The 20,558-nt window shown below is 37.4% G+C and overlaps 1 protein-coding gene across 1 annotated transcript in view; it reads right to left on the bottom strand.

Moving 5' to 3' along the window:
• fbn2a (fibrillin 2a) overlaps positions 1 to 20,558 on the bottom strand; it is a 338,906-nt gene that overhangs the window by 117,188 nt on the left and 201,160 nt on the right. The window contains exons 15-20 of the mRNA XM_072281722.1: positions 17,828 to 17,950; positions 15,533 to 15,685; positions 13,542 to 13,595; positions 9,643 to 9,768; positions 6,312 to 6,437; positions 3,418 to 3,537 (exon numbers count right to left, since the gene is read on the bottom strand). Of these exons, the coding sequence (XP_072137823.1) occupies positions 3,418 to 3,537; positions 6,312 to 6,437; positions 9,643 to 9,768; positions 13,542 to 13,595; positions 15,533 to 15,685; positions 17,828 to 17,950 (702 nt within the window). The remainder of the gene's footprint in view (positions 1 to 3,417; positions 3,538 to 6,311; positions 6,438 to 9,642; positions 9,769 to 13,541; positions 13,596 to 15,532; positions 15,686 to 17,827; positions 17,951 to 20,558) is intronic.

Genomic DNA, 20,558 nt, shown 5'->3' with positions numbered 1-20,558 from the left:
TGTTTCTGGGCTGGCCTAATCTTAATCTGGAAGAATATTTTTCTTAATAAAGACTGATGTTTGTATTAGAATCACAAAGCTTTCCCAGCTGTTTATCATTACAGTCTTGAAGTAACCAGAAAGAACTGCACAAGACATTCAAAAATACTTTTTGGGTGAAATGAAGTTCTAGTTATCACCAATCCTCAACAGCAAGGCTAGCAATCAGCTCAGCAGTGCCATAAATTCAGTTCACAATTTCCTATTTTGACTCTAATTATTCCATGAATGTTTTACTTTCTCTTCTTACTTGAAAGAAATATTCAATGGTTTCCTATTCTCTCCCTTGCCTTAGTGACTACAACTGCAGTATCATGCCCAGTTGTGATCACCAGCATTAGGAAGCATGTAGAAGACCTGGAGGAAAAGTTCAGCTGCAGGGTTATATTGGAGAAACCAAAGTCATAAGAGATGATAAGACTGTGCAGAAGGAATTAGGGGACAGCGAGAAATTGCACTTGCAGATGATTTGTGGACCAAGAAACAATGAGATCTAATGAACGCAAGAAATTCTGCAGATGCTGGAAATCTTGAGTAACAAATACAATATTTTGGAGGAACGCAGCGAATCAGGCAGCATCTATGGAGGGGAATAATCAGTCAATGTTTCAGGCTGAGACTCTTCATCAGGAATAAAAAGGAAGGAGGCAGAAGTCAGAATAAAAAGGTGGGGTAGGGAAAGGAGAACAAGCTGGCAGGTGATAGATGAGAGGTAAGGTGGCTGGGTGTAGGAAGAGGAAATGAAGGAAGAATCTGGAAGGGAATAGGTGGAAGAGATAAAGGGCTGAGGAAGAAGGAATATAATAGGAAAGGAAAATGGACCATAGAAGATGGGGAACCAGAGGGAGATGATGTGCAGGTGAGGAGAAAAGACGGGTTGATAGGACAACCAGAGTGAGGAATGTGAAAAGGGAAGGGGAGGGAGGGGAAGAAATTACCAGAAGTTTGTGAAATAGATGTCATGTCATAAGGTTGGAGGCTACTGAAACAGAGGAATATAAAGTGCTGCTCCTCCAACCTGATTTTGATCCCATCATGGTAGTAGAGGAGACCATGGATGGCCATTCGGAATGGGAATGGGAAGTCGAATTGAAATGGTCAGCCAGTGCAAAATCCTGCCTTTTGCGGCAGACAGAGCAAAGGTGGCCCCCAAACTGCATTGGTCTCACCGATTTACAGGGAGCCTTACTGGGAGCACCAGAAATAATTGACGACCCTGAAAGACTCCTGTATCTTGCACTGGAAAGTTCTACCACCTACCTAAGATTCATAAACCTAGATGTCCTGGTAGGCCTAATGTGTCCGCCTGCTCCATCCCCACTGAACTCATGTCCACATACCTTGGCTCCCTTGGTTCAGTCACCTCCTCCCTGCGCCCCTGATACTTCACATGCTTCAATAATTTTCAGTTCCCTAGCCAAGACTGCTTTATCTTCACTGTGGATATTCAGTCCCTATACACTTCTAAACTCCCCCGCACCCACCCCCCCACCCCCCGGCCCCAATCCGGATGACTTGATAGCTCTCTGCTTCTTTCTTAATAATGGACCCAACCCAGTTTGGGGAGGTAATTATTTTTTTACTCAGAAATATGGTCTGAAACTTTGCTTCTAAGAGTAGTAGCAGAAAATCCAATCAGGCTTTCAAAAAGGAATTGGATAGCTTGAAAGGAAGTAATATGGTAGGTCGCGGAGAACGTGTAGGAGAGTAGGCTTGACTAGATTGCTTTAATAAAGAATTGGCATGTACTCAATAGAATGAATAACGTCCTTTGATAGTACATTGATTTTATACAAAGTCCAAGTTCAGTCCAAAAACTACATTTTTTTCTACTGAGAAAGACAAAGAAGTCTAGATGCCTATGCAATAAAAATAGAATCTGATGGAAATACTCAGCAGGTTAGGCAGCATTCCATGGGGAGAGAAACAGAGCTCGTGTTTCAGTTCAATGACTCTTCATCAGATTTCTACAAGCCTTGTCGCTTGCTTTATCTGCTTTTATTAATTTAGATTACCCTATTTCCAATCTATGGTGTTTCTGTCTCAGGAAATAGCACTGGAAATTTTTATAATTTAATTTTAGTGGATTTGGTACACTGCATCAGTGTGCTGAGAATTTCTATACTATAATTACAACATTACATGCCACTTCTCAAAGATCCATTGTGATCTGGCAGTACAATTTCAGTCAACTTCCAGTACAGTCCAGACATTAAACAAAATGATACTTCACTGTAACTTTCAGCTCGGAAGTAAAAAAAAATACGATAGCCAGCCCCTTTAATGAGTTTCAGGGTTAAACATAAGTCAAGTTTGAGCCCTCATCTATATTGCATCAATTATTCCAAACGGTATTCCGATGTGCACAGCTGAGAACATTTTACAGAAAATAAGAATATGTAAGGTGTTACAAAGATGGCTGTATATCCCCATCAGCGAGTTGCTCAATAGCGAGGCAGCTGGACTTGCTGCATTGTCACCTGGATTTGTTGCACACTGTTATTGTGCAGAAGTGGTGTGCAGTCCAACAAACCGTTTCAGATATTTTTGCTGAACACTGGTAATGTAGAGTAGCACGAGTCCAGTTCACCGTCGCGACCAACAGCAGAGGAGCTGCGTTGCCTTGATTGTTGCACAGACCAGGCCTTCGTGCCATGTTGTAGCCACTCAGGAGGGGAGACACCAGAGGCGGTGTGGGAGAGAGCAGAGGCCTTTGTGGGCGCTCTCGAATCTGTACTGGTCTGGGGCATGGCCTCCAGTGTTCCAGAGACTAGCTGGAGCAGGGCTACATCCCATGCACCATCAACCTACAGGCCATAACACTCAGGAACTCGGGCTGTATTTTTTTTGTGTGACTGTATGCTTTCCTGATAATGTGACTATATCTGGTATACGCTGTGTGCTGTTGGTACTGTGTTTTGCGACTTGGGCCCTGAGGAACGCTGTTTCATTTGGCTGTATTCATGTGTATGGTTGAATGACAGTTAAACTTGAATTTGATACTTCAACTTCAATTACATTAACTACTGCATTGCAAAATTAATGGTTTAAATTAAAGTTGACATCTTAAAATAAGGGAACAAACATTTTTTTTCAAAATAGGTTATTAAAATTAAGTTAATAATTACAATTTATTAAGGATTTAAATTTGTCACTAGTAGCCGTAAAAAAAATACTAGTCTGAAGATGGTGTAATATCTAAATGTGTTGGTGCCAGACAAGTATAATTACCTCCATCATGAGGCATTCCAATTAATTCATTTGTGAGGAAAAGTAAATTGAGATGTTATAAAAAAAGACTTCAATGTAATATATTTTATCAGGCCTGGAATTATGTATTTTGCTTTTTTAAACAAAAAGTGAAATTGTCTGACTTACCAATGCAAACAGTTCTGCTTGAATCCAGTTTGCTACCAGTGGAGCATTCACAGGAGAATGATCCTGCTGTATTCCTACATTCTCCATTAACACAAGGACTGTTCTCACATTCATTCACATCTGGAGAAACAGAATAGCCATTCTTAAAAACGGTTATCGATCGACAGCTTCAAGCAGTCAGCACACAACAAAAATCATAACAGTGCTCTTTAAAAACAGCAATTCAAAATTACATTTAAAAATACTCAAGGGAAATTTATTGTTAAGTAAGGCACAACTCTATCTTAACTGTTACTATTCAACTGGCACTATCCTTTAAGTGAAAATAAACAGTCAATACTTTTAACCAGCAGAAGCTTCTCTCCTTTGTCTTTGGAATAAGATGTGAATTCTTAAATCACTGTGCTGTCTTAGGAATCTTCTTTGCATTTTGTGTCTTAGATTAAAATAAAATTAATTCATAATGTTTGTCATCTGTTCAAAGAAGTTACCTATCTTTGTAAAACGACGAGTCCAATCTCAAGCTTAACTTCATCTCTTTAATTTCAGAAGGGAATGGATATTTTTAACAATGTTTAAATATATATTTACATTCTTCTGTGATAATTTATAGTTAGCAGCTAATGTTTCTTTTTAGTAATATAGTAAACCACTGCAACAAGGCTATCTATAAGGACTTTGTCTATTTGCCCTTAACCATCCATACATTGGGGATACAAGGCCAAGAGGAGAAGTGAATGCTTCAACCTCAGCACAAGTAAATGAGTCTGAATGTTGAGCTTCTCATGTTCACCACATATAGCTTTGAGCATGCCATCAGTTCTGACAGAAGCGGCGGCTGGAGAAAGGGTGAAATGATAGCGCATAATGAAGAAAATTTTTACCTTGAAAAAGAACAGAAAACTCAAGACTGTCTCGTAGTTTTGAGATCAAGTGGATCAAAGGCAATTGAACTAAAAAGCATAGCCCAAGAGTGTTTTTCCATTTAGTTACTGAAACTGCTGTTTCAGCATGTTCTGGAACATTTATCAAAGGCCAACAGAGCTATGCAAACAGTAAATGGGCTTTAGCTCCTGTTGGAATACCCCAAAATAAACATAAACATAGTTTCCCATTTAAGTTTACTGAATCTCAGAACCACAGCAAGGCTTAGATTTGTAAGCTTTCTCAGGCAGTCATCATCTTATGACCATATACGATATCTGTTTCAAATCAGGAACTAACTTCATGGCTTTAGTGTTTGTCTAAGGGTTCTCGTTAGGAGTGTGGTTTATATTAGAGAAGAAAAGGAAAGTACCTTTTGGTTTACCACTTACAAAATGTTCGATAACCTGGAAACAAGACATTAAAAGAAACCTGTTTTACATCAGTTCTGTTTTGCCATTTGGGAGAATTTTTACTGTCCAGACTAAAATGTTGCAAACCACAGTATCCTGATTCAGCTACAGTGAGCCAATCACATGGGAAACAAGGTTTTGAGGAGTTTGAGAAAATTTTTAAGAAAACAAACAGCATCTGTCAAATATAATGGGTATTCTATTCAGTATTTTGACTACGTCTACTCTGTTCCTTCCTCTTCTCTAGAATTTGACTCACATTTGAGTTAATATGACCACTAGTTTCCAAAACTTTGCCATGCATCTCATGCTGACCCCGTGGGTACAAGCAGCAGAAGTGAGAAAAACCAGCTGGATACTAGGATCCATCTTGCATAGAGCAAGAAAGAAAATATTTGCTGGTGTATGTGATGGACGATGGTGTTAAACAAGGTTGTCTCCTGATTAGGTCCTTTTGTCTACAGCCTTTCACTTCTCATCACTCTAATTGGTGTAGTTTAGATTAGCTCAGAGTCCTGGCAGGTAATTTATTAAAATGGGAGACTGTGAGGGTTTCAGTTTTCTTTTTTAAATTTATCTTTTACAGAATACCAAGAGCAATTTCTTGGGGGGAAAAACATTCAATGGAAATCAGAAAGCAATATACTGACTAAACACACGTCCATCTAGTGAATCTGAGGAAGTTAGACTGGCTAAAAGTTGTTAATTCATGAAATACCAGTGAGAGGGTATGAAACCATCATGCTTTGTAAGGAAATAACTCAAAACCAGGTGTTACAGTTGGACATTGAGCAGCTGATGAGTGGGTCCTCACAGAACTGTTTTACTGCAGTTAATAGTTTAAGGCAGACAATGTAACGCTTAATTATTGGCTTCTCTTTGAGAATGTCAGACAATGAATAACCAACAATTTAACAATGACAATAGGAAAAATAATATGTCACCTCAAGTACTGTACTTGAAAACAAACTGATAAAATACATCAGACAATTGTCGAAGAACTAATGCAATGCTGATTATGATCCCAATGAAAATATTAATCCTGTCTGATACTCTTCACTGCTGACTAGTTATAATTAAGAGCATTAATGAATAATGGCTCTCCTCCCCAATGTTCTCTTTTGTGATTTGTTTAACCAGTGAAGCAGACACAATCCACAAGAGACTGGCATAGGAAAGTGAACATACATTAGGAAGAAACTGGGTGAGAAAGAAAAGAAAGTATGGCTTTTTTCTTTCTGCTTTAATGTTTGAAGTAACATCAATTGCTGCCTAGAACAGGGGTGACCCCCTGGGTTAAAGGTGGGGGTCCATGGCATAAAAAAAGTTGGGACCCGCTGGCGTAGAACAAGCTTGCTTAGAAAAAAATGAAGCTAAATATATTAACTTTGTTTTCAATATTCCATTTGGCATTATGAAATACATGCATTTTGCTTCATTACAAAAACATCTTTCAGGATGTGATTTGTGCAGACATTTCATGTAAAACAGATGCCTGATATTTTGTAAAGCTAAATGATGACAAATGGGATGGAGTGCATTCACTAATATTCTCACCTTCGCATGTTTCAGAATCTGGTTTGAAGAGGTAACCTTTTGGACAACTGCAGGTGTAGCTGCCAGGTGTGTTCCGGCAAAGACCATTATCACACAGGAGCCTGTTATCAGCACACTCATCAATGTCTAGAAGGTAAGAGCAGTAAAAATCACAGACAGAAGAAAGTACTCATATAATCAAAGTATCTTATATGAAAATTATCAATCACAGCTAAAAAATGGTCATTTCCTCTCCTTTCAGCTTGGTAAATAATTATCACTGGTGACATAATTTCTGACCCAAATTTATATAATCAGTAGATTAGTAGTTTACGTATTATTTCCAAATGGGATTACATTCAGAAACATAAAATTGCTTGTTGCTCATTATGAACTGTAAACAAAAGAAAGTCAATAGAAGGCTTAGTCCTTTTCACAATAAAAACTCAGATACTAAAGCCAATTGTTACACTAATTCTACTGAGCTTTGTACTGTCATGGCTGCCATGTTAAATTTACAAAATAAAACAGATAATTAGTTTATGAAATCCAGTCTTATAAAGGCATTCATATATGATATAAAATGACTCACAGACCATTACCTTTATCAGAGGTTCAACAAAATTCTGGCAGTTTCAGAACATATAGAATTAATTTTATAATGGATGCAAAAATAACACTACTAATACACATAAAAGTTGCTGGTGAACGCAGTAGGCCAGGCAGCATCTCTAGGAAGAGGTACAATCAACATTTCGGGCCGAGACCCTTCGTCAGAACTAACTGAAAGAAGAGCCAGCAAGAGATTTGAAAGTGGGAGGGGGAGAGGGAGATCCAAAATGATAGGAGAAGACAGGAAGGGGAGGGATGGAGCCAAGAGCTGGACAGTTTATTGGCAAAAGGGATGAGAGGATCATGGGACAGGAGGCCTAGGGAGAAAGAAAAGGGAGGGGGGGAAGCCCAGAGGATGGGCAAGGGGTATAGTGAGAGGGAGAGATGGAGAAAAAGGAGAGAGAGAAAGAGAATATGTGTACATATTCTTTTACATAGCTGGGATAATCTTCAATCTGGAAATAAAAATAGTAAGACTAATAGATATAGGAACAGAATTAGGCTATTTGGCCAATTTAGTCTGCTCTGCTATTCAATCATGGCCGATTTTTTTAACCTCATTTTCCCACCTTCGCCTGATAAGCCTTAAACTCGTTACCAATCGAGAAACTTTAGATTTCTGCCTTCAACACACCCAGTGAATTGGCCTCTAGTTCCCTCTCTGGCAATAAATTCCACAGATTGTTCACCCTCTGGCTGAAGAAATTTCTCCTCATCTCAGTTTTAAAGAGACATCCCTTTATTCTGAAGCTGTTCCTTGGATCCTAGACTTTCCTACCAATGGAAACATCCTTTTCACTTCTGGTAGATTTCAATGAGAATCCCCTCCACCCATCCTTCTGAACTCCACTGAGTACAGCCTTCAAACATTTGTTAAGCCTTTCATTCCTAGGATCATTTTTGTGAGCTTCCTCTGCATACTCTCCAGAACCAACACCTCTTTCCTTAGATAAAGAACCCAAAATTGCTCACAATGTTAACAGAGTCAACAAAAGTCAACAAAGGCTTGTTGTTAAATTTCCAAAAGGGCCTTGTTAATGAACCATAAATCCCTGGACATCCATTTTAGCGAGTGTGAGCCCGTTGTCAGTCTCAACAGCCACTGAAATGGATTATTCTACTTCATTGGAATATTCAAGTGACTTCTTAATTGAATAATCAGAAAGGAGAACGGCAGCTTCCATAGATATGGCATCTTTAGAAAGCAAAATGCTCCAAGCTTTTCCTACAGGATTGCAATCAATAACTTTGTGAAAATGGAACTGTGATTGAGCAGTTCAATAATTTGTAGCATGAGCTTCAAGAAAACAGAACGGGCAGGAAAATAATTAAAGTAGAATGAACACCAGAGAATAAGCATGTTAAGTTAAAGAATGATAAAATTGTCCGTGATTTTCAAAAGTAAATACCATACATTGCCATTTAATGAAGAATGGAGCTTCTATCTTTTTTTTAACTATATCCCTGTCAACATAAAATTGTAGCTCTTTATCATTCATAGACAAAGGCTATGTATTTTTGCTGAAAGGATACCAGAATATAGAATATATCCCACAAAAGCCAGTAAATCGATTGGAGTTTCTTAAAGTAAAGCGTAGTCACTAGTTATAACCAGTAACCGAGTCATGGATATGCCTGTGAAAGGGTTAAGCACACAGGAAACTTGCAAGGATCTGATTAAAAAGTTAACAAAATACCCTACACACTTGTAATCATGTAGTAGACATTACTGCATGCTGGCTACTTTCACAATGGCAGTTACCTCTCTGTGCAAAGCTTTAAACAAATACATAAAGAAAGGCAAAGTTTGAGAAACATTTAAAAAAAAACAATATTTCTGACAAATGTGAGTGGAAATGATATTTTTTGCCAAAAGCACAAATGATCTTTGGCTCCCTATAGTCCATGGTAAACAGATGTAGAATTCCTTTGAGTTGAACATGTATAGGAGAAGAAAAGACTTTCAGTAATGCTTCTCTTACCTCATTGCTCAGAAATGTGCTATCAAAAATAACTCCAATTATATTAATCAAAATGATCTTTCTTCTGAAAAACAAAATCTAGAGTTTTCTGAAATTAAATCCATATAGAACATTTCGTAACATTTTACTTCCTTTTATCTTTTGAATTTGTTGTCACCAGATCCTGGCGTGTTCTGAGGCAGCAGCTCACAGGCACCTCTGGGACTACAAATGATGGACTGCCAGCATTCAACCATGGTACAACAGCTTGCTGGTAACTTAGCTTAAGACCATGTATCAATCTATGACCTGCTCAGGTAGTCGATTCATTTTAGGGCTAGGATAAATTTTTTTCAGTGTGTTTTCAAATTTCTAGTACACACTAAAAGGATTTCAACTTTTTCACACTATTTCAACTCTAGGCATTGCAGGCGGCCGGCATTCAGGGACAACGTGGTTATTGAGAGTGTAGTGGGGAAACAAGCTCAGAATAAAGACTGAAGTGCAGTCACAGATATGCGGTGTTTTTAACTTCAAAATATAGTTGCCTGGTCAAATTTACTGTATGGTTGCAGGCTTAGTTCTGGTTCACTTTCACCTCCACTTGTTTAAAAAATATTAACAGGGCGAAGGAAAGAACATCTGATGAAAGATTTTCTGTAAATGTCGTTTACTAGATTTGGTTCTCAAATATTCCTTTGACTGGCTAGTGTTAAGAGAAGCAGAAAGAATAAGGAAAAAATAAACCTTTGATTACAAGCATCTACTATCATACTTACCCACACAATTCTTTCCACTTAAGTCCGATTCATATCCAATGTTACATATACAACGATAGCTAGCTCGAAGATTTTCACATATTCCATTGGGGCAGATATCAGGATCCAGAGCACATTCATTAATGTCTGTCCATTAAAAAATAACACACAAATAAATACTCGTTACTGAGATCACAGTTTTTTTTTATGAATTGTGTTTAGTGAATGGTAATTTTTCTGTATTTTCTCAGATGGGTGTGGAATAACAACCCAAATAACATATTGGTAAACACGAACCACGGAGATAGTTTAAAAGCTCTAGTAAGCTATGCATTTTGAGAATCAAAGGTCCAAGAACTTTAATTTTTTGTTCATTAATTATCCATTAATAATCATATAAATTGTTCCACATGGAAATGTCTACAACAATAACTGTACCACTCTGAAAGTAAAAACAACAATCTGCAGCTGCTGTAAATCTGAAATTAAAATAAAAGACACTAGAAACGTTCCACAGTTCAGACATCTGTGGAAGGAGAAAAAGAGTCAATATATCAGCTCAAAACCCCTGACCTGTTGAGTGCTTCCAGCATTTTTGGTCTTTTAATGTCTAAGGCAGGTAACATGCAATGCAGGTAAACATGAAATATTCAACTTCACCTATCAGTTCAATTAACCAGTGGTCTTATTGACCAATCAATTCTTTACGATTTTATGTAAAGATGTGAATGGACTGGAGAGGGGGCCAATGATATATAGGAGGCAGTTGTCAGGTCCAGAAAATTGTAGGAATAGAAAAAGGATTGTTTTATGTCCAAAGTGCTTGCTGTCATATTAAATAAAGCAGAGATGCTGACAGTAGGAAAACTTCATGGAAATACTTAGAGCAAGCACAACCTATTCAAATTAGCTCGTTTGATATCTGTGTCTTGGCAGCAAGCTATGCTTTTGATGGGAGAATGAATATGAATGGCAGGTTGAAGTAGTTGCACTGGCCGTGCTGCACGTTCCCTTAATGCTTATAATTTGGCCTTAATGTACTCGTGGCATTTGACAACCAGTGCCACTGAGTTCCCACTGAATTACTGCAAAAAAAAACTTTCTAAAACTCAGTTCTAAAGTTAGCTTTGAATCCATTAAAGCTCTTAAAAAGAAAAGGTAAGTAGTTGATAAATATTTTAGGAACCAAAACTTTCATAACCTTTCACATTGGTAAGCATATTGTATGAATTTAAATTATATTCCAAATGCGGCTGCTTTGAAGCTGTCAGTATGCAACACAATTATCTCAAAACTTCTGCATCAATATTTTCACTCAGTGTGGCCCAGTAGCTCAGCATGTTACTGTATAAGCACAATGCTGAAAGGGTAAGCTGAACAAATTGTTGGCCATCACAAGAGCCACAAGGTTGGAAGTAGTAAAGAGAAACAGAATTTCCACACTGCCTACAGCCACTGAATTTAATTACTGCACCTGCATTTGGTTTGAGTTTAAATTAGCTAACTCTGCACAACCTGAAGATAGAGTCTCGAGTCTGGATGTTAGTACCAGACCACATGTTTGTATATCCAGCATCTGTGAGGATCAAATTACTGGGAAGCATGGTAATAACATGGAATTGTTAAGATTTACAAACCTATGACAGGAAATATTATTAGTCTCTCTTAACTGCAGTAAGGTTAAACACACCATAAGCCTCTTTGTAAAAGAATGCATCTGCACAAAGTATGATTGAACAGGATATATGGTGATGCAGTAAACAGACATTGCTCCCAAAAGTTGACAGATGACAAAGGCCTCTCTCACCTTATCCCCTCACATCTCTAACTGCAAAACCTGATTTTAATAGTTATATTCCTGTGATAATTCAAAACAACTGTAATTGAAGCTATTTAAAAAATGTTAACTAATAAAATTGCTTATAAATTCTAAACCAGTGAAATACAATGGATTCTGGTTAATTAGGCTATCGATTATTCGGGGCAGCTGCTTATTTGGGATAACACTTAAAGAACAAAAACTAATCAAGAAAATAGCCAGGATTCCCTTAATTTATTTGGGACACTATGCCATTTAAATGGGATGGAGACTGCTGCCGAAGACTTTCTAACTAGCGTCCAATATATGTACTTGCATGGCCGTTAGACATCACATCGTGCTTAAAGTGAACCATTTTTAAATAGTTTTAGCTTTGTGTGTTTGTGTTTGAAAAGCAGTGATTTTTGTCACTTTATAGTTGGTGAAAAATAAGCAGTAAGACAATTCACTGCAGTGTCAAGCATTTGGGCTCTGATATTCCAGAAACAGCCGTGAGTGAAAATGAAACAATTTCACGACTTCAATAAGTTAGGAACTATGAAGAATTTGAAGGAATCAACAATCATCTTGAATGTTACAATGAAAATAAAGATTTGGAAGATACAATCGTCAAAAGCATTGTATGAAGGCACACCATTATCTGTACTAGGTGTCAGTGCTGATTTTATTCATTTACAGTCAATCAAAAGTGAATAGCAACATACATTGGATGAATTTCTTCAATAATAAATATTAAGAACCAACACAGAGTTTTCTAGTACCGTACTAGTATTGGTAGAGTTCTAATTTGTTTTGTATTTCATTTAAATATATAAGTTGTTACTCAGTTAAATGGAAATTTTTTATAGCCTTTAAACTATTTCCATGAAGCATCAGCTAATTGGGGCTGCCACTTAATTGGGTCAAAATATCCTGGTCCCAATATGTCCCAATTAATCAGAATCCACTGCAATTGAAAAGTAACTTGCCTTTACCTCCTAATACCTTCTGAAATTAGTCTGAGATCCTATGACAGGTTTGATCTGGTGAATGCAAGGATCCACATTAGGTCCACAACACAGCAAACATGGATTTGGCCTTTCAAATCAACCCATGCACTGAAGTTGTGGAGTTGCAGCTGCTTATATGGCTAAATACTGATGGTTCCATCTGGAAACCTCAGCATTAGCACAGGGACATGGATTACATTGAAAGTGAACTACAAGGAAATATTAGGGAAAGGGATTATTTCTTACATTGACTAAAAACTAAGCAATATTTCTTTGTGTTGATCAAGAAATCACAAGGTTATCAAATTCAGGAGCAATAAATAAATTTATGCTTTCCAACGACTGAAAATAAGGTACTGACAAATTTCTTCAATGAATCAAGGCTTCCCAATTCAGCAAAGCCCAGACATCCCACCCTGCAAAAACTGATTTCAGGGAGGTAGCACCATCAATTTGCGGGAGACTTCTGGGAGAGGTGAGATGTCTGCAATAGAGTAGCTCCTCAGCAGCCAGCCAGCTAGTTTAAATAACGTTAGCTATGCTAATGAACAAATGACACCTGTTAAACTCACCTCAACATGTCTTTTACAGTCTTAACCCATCATGGGCAATAGAAAAGTCATTGTTGCAAACAGTGCAGCGAGCAACACTGTCATTATTTTTGACCCCTATTAGGCAGGGGTACACTTTAGTGTAGTCTGGGGTGATGTGCGTTTTATATTTTCTTTTTTTTTTGGAACACTCTGCCATGACGCGCTGTCGCTCTCTCTCTCTCTCTCTCCCTCTCTCGTGGTCGCTCGCGTGCTCTTGCGCTCTCACTTGCTTTCTCTCTCACACTCTCACTCGCGTGCTCTCGTTTGCTTTCTCTCTCGCGCTCTCGCTTGCTTGCTCTCGCTCTCAAAAAAATTGATTTCCGTGATGTATATAATTTGCGGGCATCAGGGAGCCACTATCCATATGCGGGAGACTCCTGGAACTTCCGGGAGAGGTGGGATGTCTGAAAGCCATTAAAATTTTAACCAAGCAGCCAATTACTTTGAAAGCAGGAACAACAACTACAAAGATGGAGAAAAAAGCACAGACCGATTCTGCTTTACGATATGAATGTTTACCTCTTCCATCTGCTGTGATACCAATTCCACTGCTACACAAGGCCTGGAATTCAGCTGTAAAAAACAGAATAAGTAATCCTGAACTTGAACAGCTGAGACACAAAATATTATCAACGAACCAATAATCTTAAAAAACTTCCAAAACTTAGTACACTTTAATAATTCGTATATGTATTCAGACCTGGATACTGCCCGATCTAGAGTAATTTGCCAGGTTCACTCCGAGGATGACTGTTTTTTCTTTCTGAGAGCTGGGTTCAGGGTCCTCTCCTTGGTGAGTTATATCTGTTTATATCTCTGATGTGCGTTCTTCCATATATTTCTCCCAATCTTTCAGAATGCTCTCTGGGGCCTTTTAAGATCACCCATCCAAGGATCATGCATACAAGATATATATGCCTCACTTTTTTTCTTTTGTAGTCTCTTGATTCAAAGAACTTGCAACTACAAAGATTTAGGTGACCCTTGCCCTCCTGAATTCGATTGAACCAGCAATCTGGTTTTATATAGTCAATAGACTGGCATTCAAAAAATACTTGATTTCTTCACCCAGCGCTCTTTATGAAAGTTCATTCGTTGCTCAGATAGCTACACTGTTATTCACAGTTTGTATTTTAAATATGGAATAAATAGATATTACATAGCATGGATCCCCAGATACAATAGTTAACCAGTACACGGGTACAGATAGCATATGAGCATTAAGGACAGAGCTAAACTGTGGATAATTATTAAATATATTTATACTAAAATATGGAAATAAAACGTTAATGATAGCTTTATATAAATATGAAAATGCCTAAGAAAACTTTTGATATTACTAAGAATATTTAGTTAGTGTTCTCCAAATTGTACAGAATATTTCTACATGGTAAAGAAATTTACTGACAATAAATGAAGCATATATATCTTGTATGCATGATCCTTGGATGGATGATCTTAAAGGACCCCAGAGAACATTCTGAAAGATTGGGAGAAATGTATGAAAGAAAGAACATCAGAGACATAAACAGAAATAACTCCTTCCACCTTCAATCTAAATGAGCATTATTTTCTTACATGGAATCAGGGTATACACCAACAGTGCAATAGTGATTATAGTTTTCTGGCACTATAATATTGTATTGGAACACCATACATCACTTCACTGGCTGCATGGAGCCTTTTGGCCACTTGTCATTGTGAAAGGCACTCGAAATAGACATGTTGTCAGTAACTTGTAGTGGGCAACTTGGCTGGTTAATCACCTTCAATGCAGTGATAAACCAGGTGTGGCATTCCCCTCCTGTCCAGGTGGTGGTACATGGCATTTTTAATAGATCAGTATTAACTACAGTTACTGACCAGCTCGGAAAAGGTGCACTCTTAAAGGTGCAATTGGTATAGAATATAGGTATCTCTGGAAAATCCCCTGAACAAGCTTAATTAAAAGTAAACTATGATATATTTATAGACAGCCCTTCGGGTGAACATGAAACAAGTCCGCAAGCATTGGTAAATAATCTGCAAAAAATTCAGGAGCCATTCAATGGAATAACATTATAATCCACACATCAGTGTTATATTATCACCTTTGGTTCAACTGACAGAAAAATTTTAAAAGCTAATTATTAATATAACTGAACATAGTTTAATCTCTTTCCATTAAGGCATTATTTTCTCATTTCTAAATTTCTTCAAGAATTGGACCAAATTGAGACTAAATGCATTTACGTATACATTAGTTTGCATAATGTATTTATTATTACTCAATATAATGAGAATGCATCAAATATAATCATCTCTACTATTATGGACTAACATCCAAGGCTTCTATGTGTATCGTTAGGCTGGGATTTGGTGTAAGGTTTGCCGCACTGGGTGTCCTCATGTTTAATACACTGACCATTAAAACATCTCTGAGTACATTCGTATTGAATTAGGCATGAGTACAATTTTGTCAACTTTTTAAATTCCCTTTTTTTTGGCATCTTGTCAAAAAAAAAATATACCTGAATTTTTTGCTGGGCAGGGCTGACATGGCTCTCCAAATCCATTATCCAGACTTGCACAGCAGCATTCTGATTTTGTCACTGCTCCAGAGAATGGGCGGACACACAGCCCTTTCTTAATTCCTCCATAGCATGTGCTGCGCATGTGGGTGTCTAAAATGATGAAAGAAAACACACTATAAAGAAGCATTCAGAGACCTTGGATGCGGCTCATTATATCTGGAACATGAGTCAAAAAACTTTCCTTTTGAAGTCAAAACTGTTTATCAAAGCCCTGTTCAATGCACTGGTTGTCAAGACATAACTATGGCGCTGGAGACAAAGATCATCTAAGTCGTGTCAAAAGGACAAATGAGTAGCCTCAAACATTCACCACTTGTGCAAACAATGTATTGAAAACACAAATACTTTTCTGAGCTATAATTCACTGTTCCCTCTCTGAACTGATAGTGAAAACATAGTTGAGTTTGCAGTATTGTTGTAACTCCAGACTTCAAATATTTCACAACTACTGATAACTAAAACAGAACTGACCCTTTTAGTTAGTTTTTCATTCTTGTTTGTTCTTGCATTTTTTTTAAGAACAGATTAATATCATAGTATACTTGAGGAACAGTGGAAAATATCTTCACTGATAGAACTTCATTGTTGAGATCACTAGGGAATACTTCACATTTAGTTGGCTTTTTTTGTATACTGAAAGCAAGCTGTGAGTATTAAGGATGTATTTTTATGGCTTGTGTAAAACACTGCAGATCAAACAGAATGAGTAGAATCATGTCTCTAACCAATTCACAACAGAGTACAAAATTCTGTTGGAGAATGTTAAACCACATATGACGGCTCGGGAAGTCTCCATTGGGGTCTGACCTTTTGCAGTCATTAGACATCTGGTTCAACTTTTACAGCTCCAAGTGATACACTGGGGAAAATTAAGACATCCTCCAAGCATTACTACAGTCCATGAGTGTTACATTCCCAGCAATTCCTCTCACTTCACGTGCTGTGCTTATTTTCTGGCCTATCATCGTCCAGCCCACTGGTTGACATTAATGGACGTCCCCACATGCCACACTACAAAGGGCAGTAACCAGTAATATGATTGTTATAATGTGGCAACATGGGGAAATAGAGGTGATGAAATGTATGCTAGAATATGTATTATGCCTATATTTAGTTCAGTAAACACATCCTATGTTTTGTTCCTAAGCTAAAAAAAAAGGCTGGCTAAAATGCGATAAATTGGTAAAATATGACTTTGGTAAAATTTACCTTTTAAAAAATATTCAGAATAATAACTCCAACCATTACCCATTGTGTTGCCCATAATAACTCCATTCACTACCCTGTGTGTTTCCAAGTGGAAACTTTAGATTCATTGCCATTTAGACTTAGGGAAAACAGGTCAGAAACTTGCAGAGACATCTCTACATCAGGTGTAATAGTTGGATACAAGTCTGCATTGACATCCAACTTTGTGCTATCCTCTAAAGTACTGAACACATGCTGATACATAAGCAGATCTCCCTTTAAAAGGCATTCTCAATTATGGGCATTTTGATCATTCAAGCAAACATAGTGAGGAAGCAGAAGTTTGATGTTAATGGGGAGACTTCAATAACATCATTCTGTGCATGTTCTACGCGTTTTACTCCTTATTTTACCACGGGTGAAATAGTAGGTCATCGGCTGCAAATTTTACACCAATGCAAGTTAAATGGTCAGTTTTAAGGTTTATGCTCTTAACTACAGTAAATAATACTACCGTAAGTAATTCACGAACAAGAGAAAATCTGCAGATGCTGCAAATCCAAGCAACACACACAAATGCTGTAGGAACTCATCTGGAGAGGGTCTTGATGAAGAGTCTTGGCCCAAAACTTTAACTATACTCATTTGCATAGATGCTGCCTGGCCTGCTGAGCTGCTGCAGCATTTTGCGTGTGTGGATAAGTAATTCATAATTCTTTTTGTTGAATTAATTATGACAGTTTATAAATAAGCTGAATATTCAGTTCATCAGAAGCTTCAATTATTCTTACACAAGACTGGTTGAGCTTTTTTATTCAATGATTTTACTTCTGTGCTTTCTTCCACAGATGTGTAAGTCTGATGGCATTCAAATAGTCTAACCCTAAATGCAAAATATTTCACATTTCCAAAGCAATTTGAGTTCTCAGAATCTCTGAAACATGAAGAATTCTGGTACCCTGTGAAAGAATAAATTGCGAATGACAGCCAGATGTGTTATAACTGTCCTTCCTCAGGTCTCTAGAATTATAAAATCTAACTTACCAACGCAAACCCGCCCATCTACACCAACAGCGAGGCCTGGGGGGCATTCACACCTGAAAGAGCCTTCAGTGTTGATGCAACGGCCATTCATACAGATTCCTGGTGTCTGGCATTCATCAGTATCTGAATAGAAAAATAAAACATGTCATCTTATTCTCAATGTCATTATTTCAGTCTATATAACAATTACAAAATGATAGCACCTGTTCTGCTGCTAACATTAAAAAATCCTTCTTTAATACCATTATGTTTTATTCATTCTTAGTTAAAAGTACCCTTTTTAAATGAAAGTCAGATTCACTTTGACCTTACACTAACATATATAAGACAGTGAACGCACGACCTTAACAGTCTATGCATGTAAAGTAGAAACATTGCATTTCCTTTCTCTTCCTTTCAGTCTAAAGGTACTCAATGACAACACGCTGTTTTATTCTCAATATAAACCACTCCACTTGTATTCTCAAAGATTATTTTGAAGTTATTACATTTTAACATTTTGTGATAATTTCAAACTACACAACAGAACATCAATGACATTAGGCCCAGATATGCAAAATATGTTGATTCTAAGGATGCTATTTGTAAGCGATTCACACAAAAACTTCAAGTGAACATTTGCAGTGAATGTGAAACCCCAGAGGATGATGTCCAAAATGCACTACTCTGACATACGCTATACAGGAACAGCAGCCTGTTGTTTAGTTCTCCACTTAAATAAGAACATAATAATCTGAGAAATAAGAGTGGAATCAACTTTAAGAATGTGGTTTGTTTCCAGGATATAATCTCTTATCATTTTGAATCTAAGAAAAACATGTACAGTCTACTCAATTTCACATACTAACAGGCACTATTTATCAGATGCAGACAATTCAGCCAGCTGAGTTTATGCAGACACCCAGCAGAGCAATCCCTTTCCATCATGGTATCCTGCACTCCTGCATCCCATTCTCACTCAGATATTCACTAACATCCCCATTTGCTTTTTTTAAGCACTTACTTACTCTAGAGGCAATATTCAGTGGCCAATTAACCCATTCAATCTCACCTCTGACTAAGGAATAAGTTTACTGATTGTCTATTGCATTTCCTCTGAGGATAGAGTGGTCTTCATTTCCTAAGGAGCCCAGGTATGGTCTCACCAAGATACTGCATAAGTGCAGAAAGATTTATTTCCTTTCATACTCCAGTCCTTTTATAATGAAGACTAATAAAAAATATACTGATTTAGGACATACCACGCAATATTTTGGGATTTATTAAACACTTAAGTACGTAATTGCATTGTCAAGCCCAGTTAAGTGTTTCACAGAAAGTTATGCCTTTTTAAAAGGTATGCTTTCCATTAATTACTCTGACTTGAAACTTAATTTCTGACAGTGTGCAGTTTCATTCTTTCGGTTTTTAACTGAGCTATTTCAATAATGTCTTTCACTCAATCTTTCTTTCCGACTTATTTTTTTGCATGTTGTTCTTAATTGTATATCAAACTTACTACTGTAACCTGTATGTCCTGATTCAGACTGTGCACTGCTCATTAAATGATTCCTTTTTGCCGTATCAAACAGACAGTATTTTCCTATCGAGTTCAAAAATACCTCTGCTGCTCTTCTCTCACTTGTAACAACTTGCAGGCAAAAACTCAGAAAGTAAGCAGATCAGGACAAGTCTACTGAAAGATAGATGTCATTATTTTCATGGTAATGGTAAATTCTGGCCTATTATATTACAAATCATTCATTGTAACACACTACCATTCTGTCAGATACCTCTTGAAATCAGTGAGATTGAAAATAATTACTAGCAGTACTTAAAAATAAATAATTTTAGTTATAGTTATTGCAAAAGTTATAGTTCAATAAGGAATTTTTTGCATTTGCACAAGTAGTAACTTGCATTGCTCTGTTTTTATTCATTTATTTAACGAAAACTTTAAGACGGTAAAGCGCTAAGATATTGCATGCAGAAAATTTGTTGCAGCACCAAATACACTCAATGGCCACCTTAGTAGGTACACCTGCAGTGACCACTTTATTAGGCACACTTGTACACCTGCACATTAATGCAAGTATCTAATCAGCCAATTATGTGGCAGCAACTTAATGCATAAAAGCATGCAGACATGGTCGAGAGGTTCAGTTGTTCAGAACAAACATCAGAATATGGAAGAAATGTGATCTAAGTGATTTTGACTGTAGAATGATTGTTGGTGCCAGACAGGCTGGTTTGAGTATCTCAGAAACTGCTGATCTCCTGGGACTTTCATGCACAATACTCTCTAGAGTTTACAAAGAATGGAGCAAAAAAAAATATTGTGAGTGGCAGTTCTGTGGGTGAAAATGCCTTGTTGATGAGGGATGTCGGAGGAGAATGGTCAGACTGGCTTGAGCTGACATGAAGGCACCAGTATTTCAAACAACCATGTGTTAAACCACTGGTGTGTAGAAGAACATCCCTAAACATACAACACATAGAACCTTGAAGTGGATGGGCTACAGCAGCAGAACACTGCACCAGGTTCCACTCCTGAACCCAGGAAAGTGGCCACTGAATGCATTTCTGGTAAATAACATAAACTCTTGGTCATACAGTTATTGCATAGTTATTCAGGTAAATGATAATATTGAAAATTCCCTGAGGATGTTCGATCTATGTATGGCTAATTGGCTTGTGTAAAATACATCTTAAATCAAAGAAGTACGAGAAAGAATAGGGAAATAATGAAAAG

The sequence above is a fragment of the Mobula birostris genome, chromosome 17 (genome assembly GCF_030028105.1).
Source record: "Mobula birostris isolate sMobBir1 chromosome 17, sMobBir1.hap1, whole genome shotgun sequence".
Lineage (NCBI taxonomy): Eukaryota > Metazoa > Chordata > Chondrichthyes > Myliobatiformes > Myliobatidae > Mobula > Mobula birostris.
This window is presented reverse-complemented; position numbering and strand designations above follow the sequence as displayed.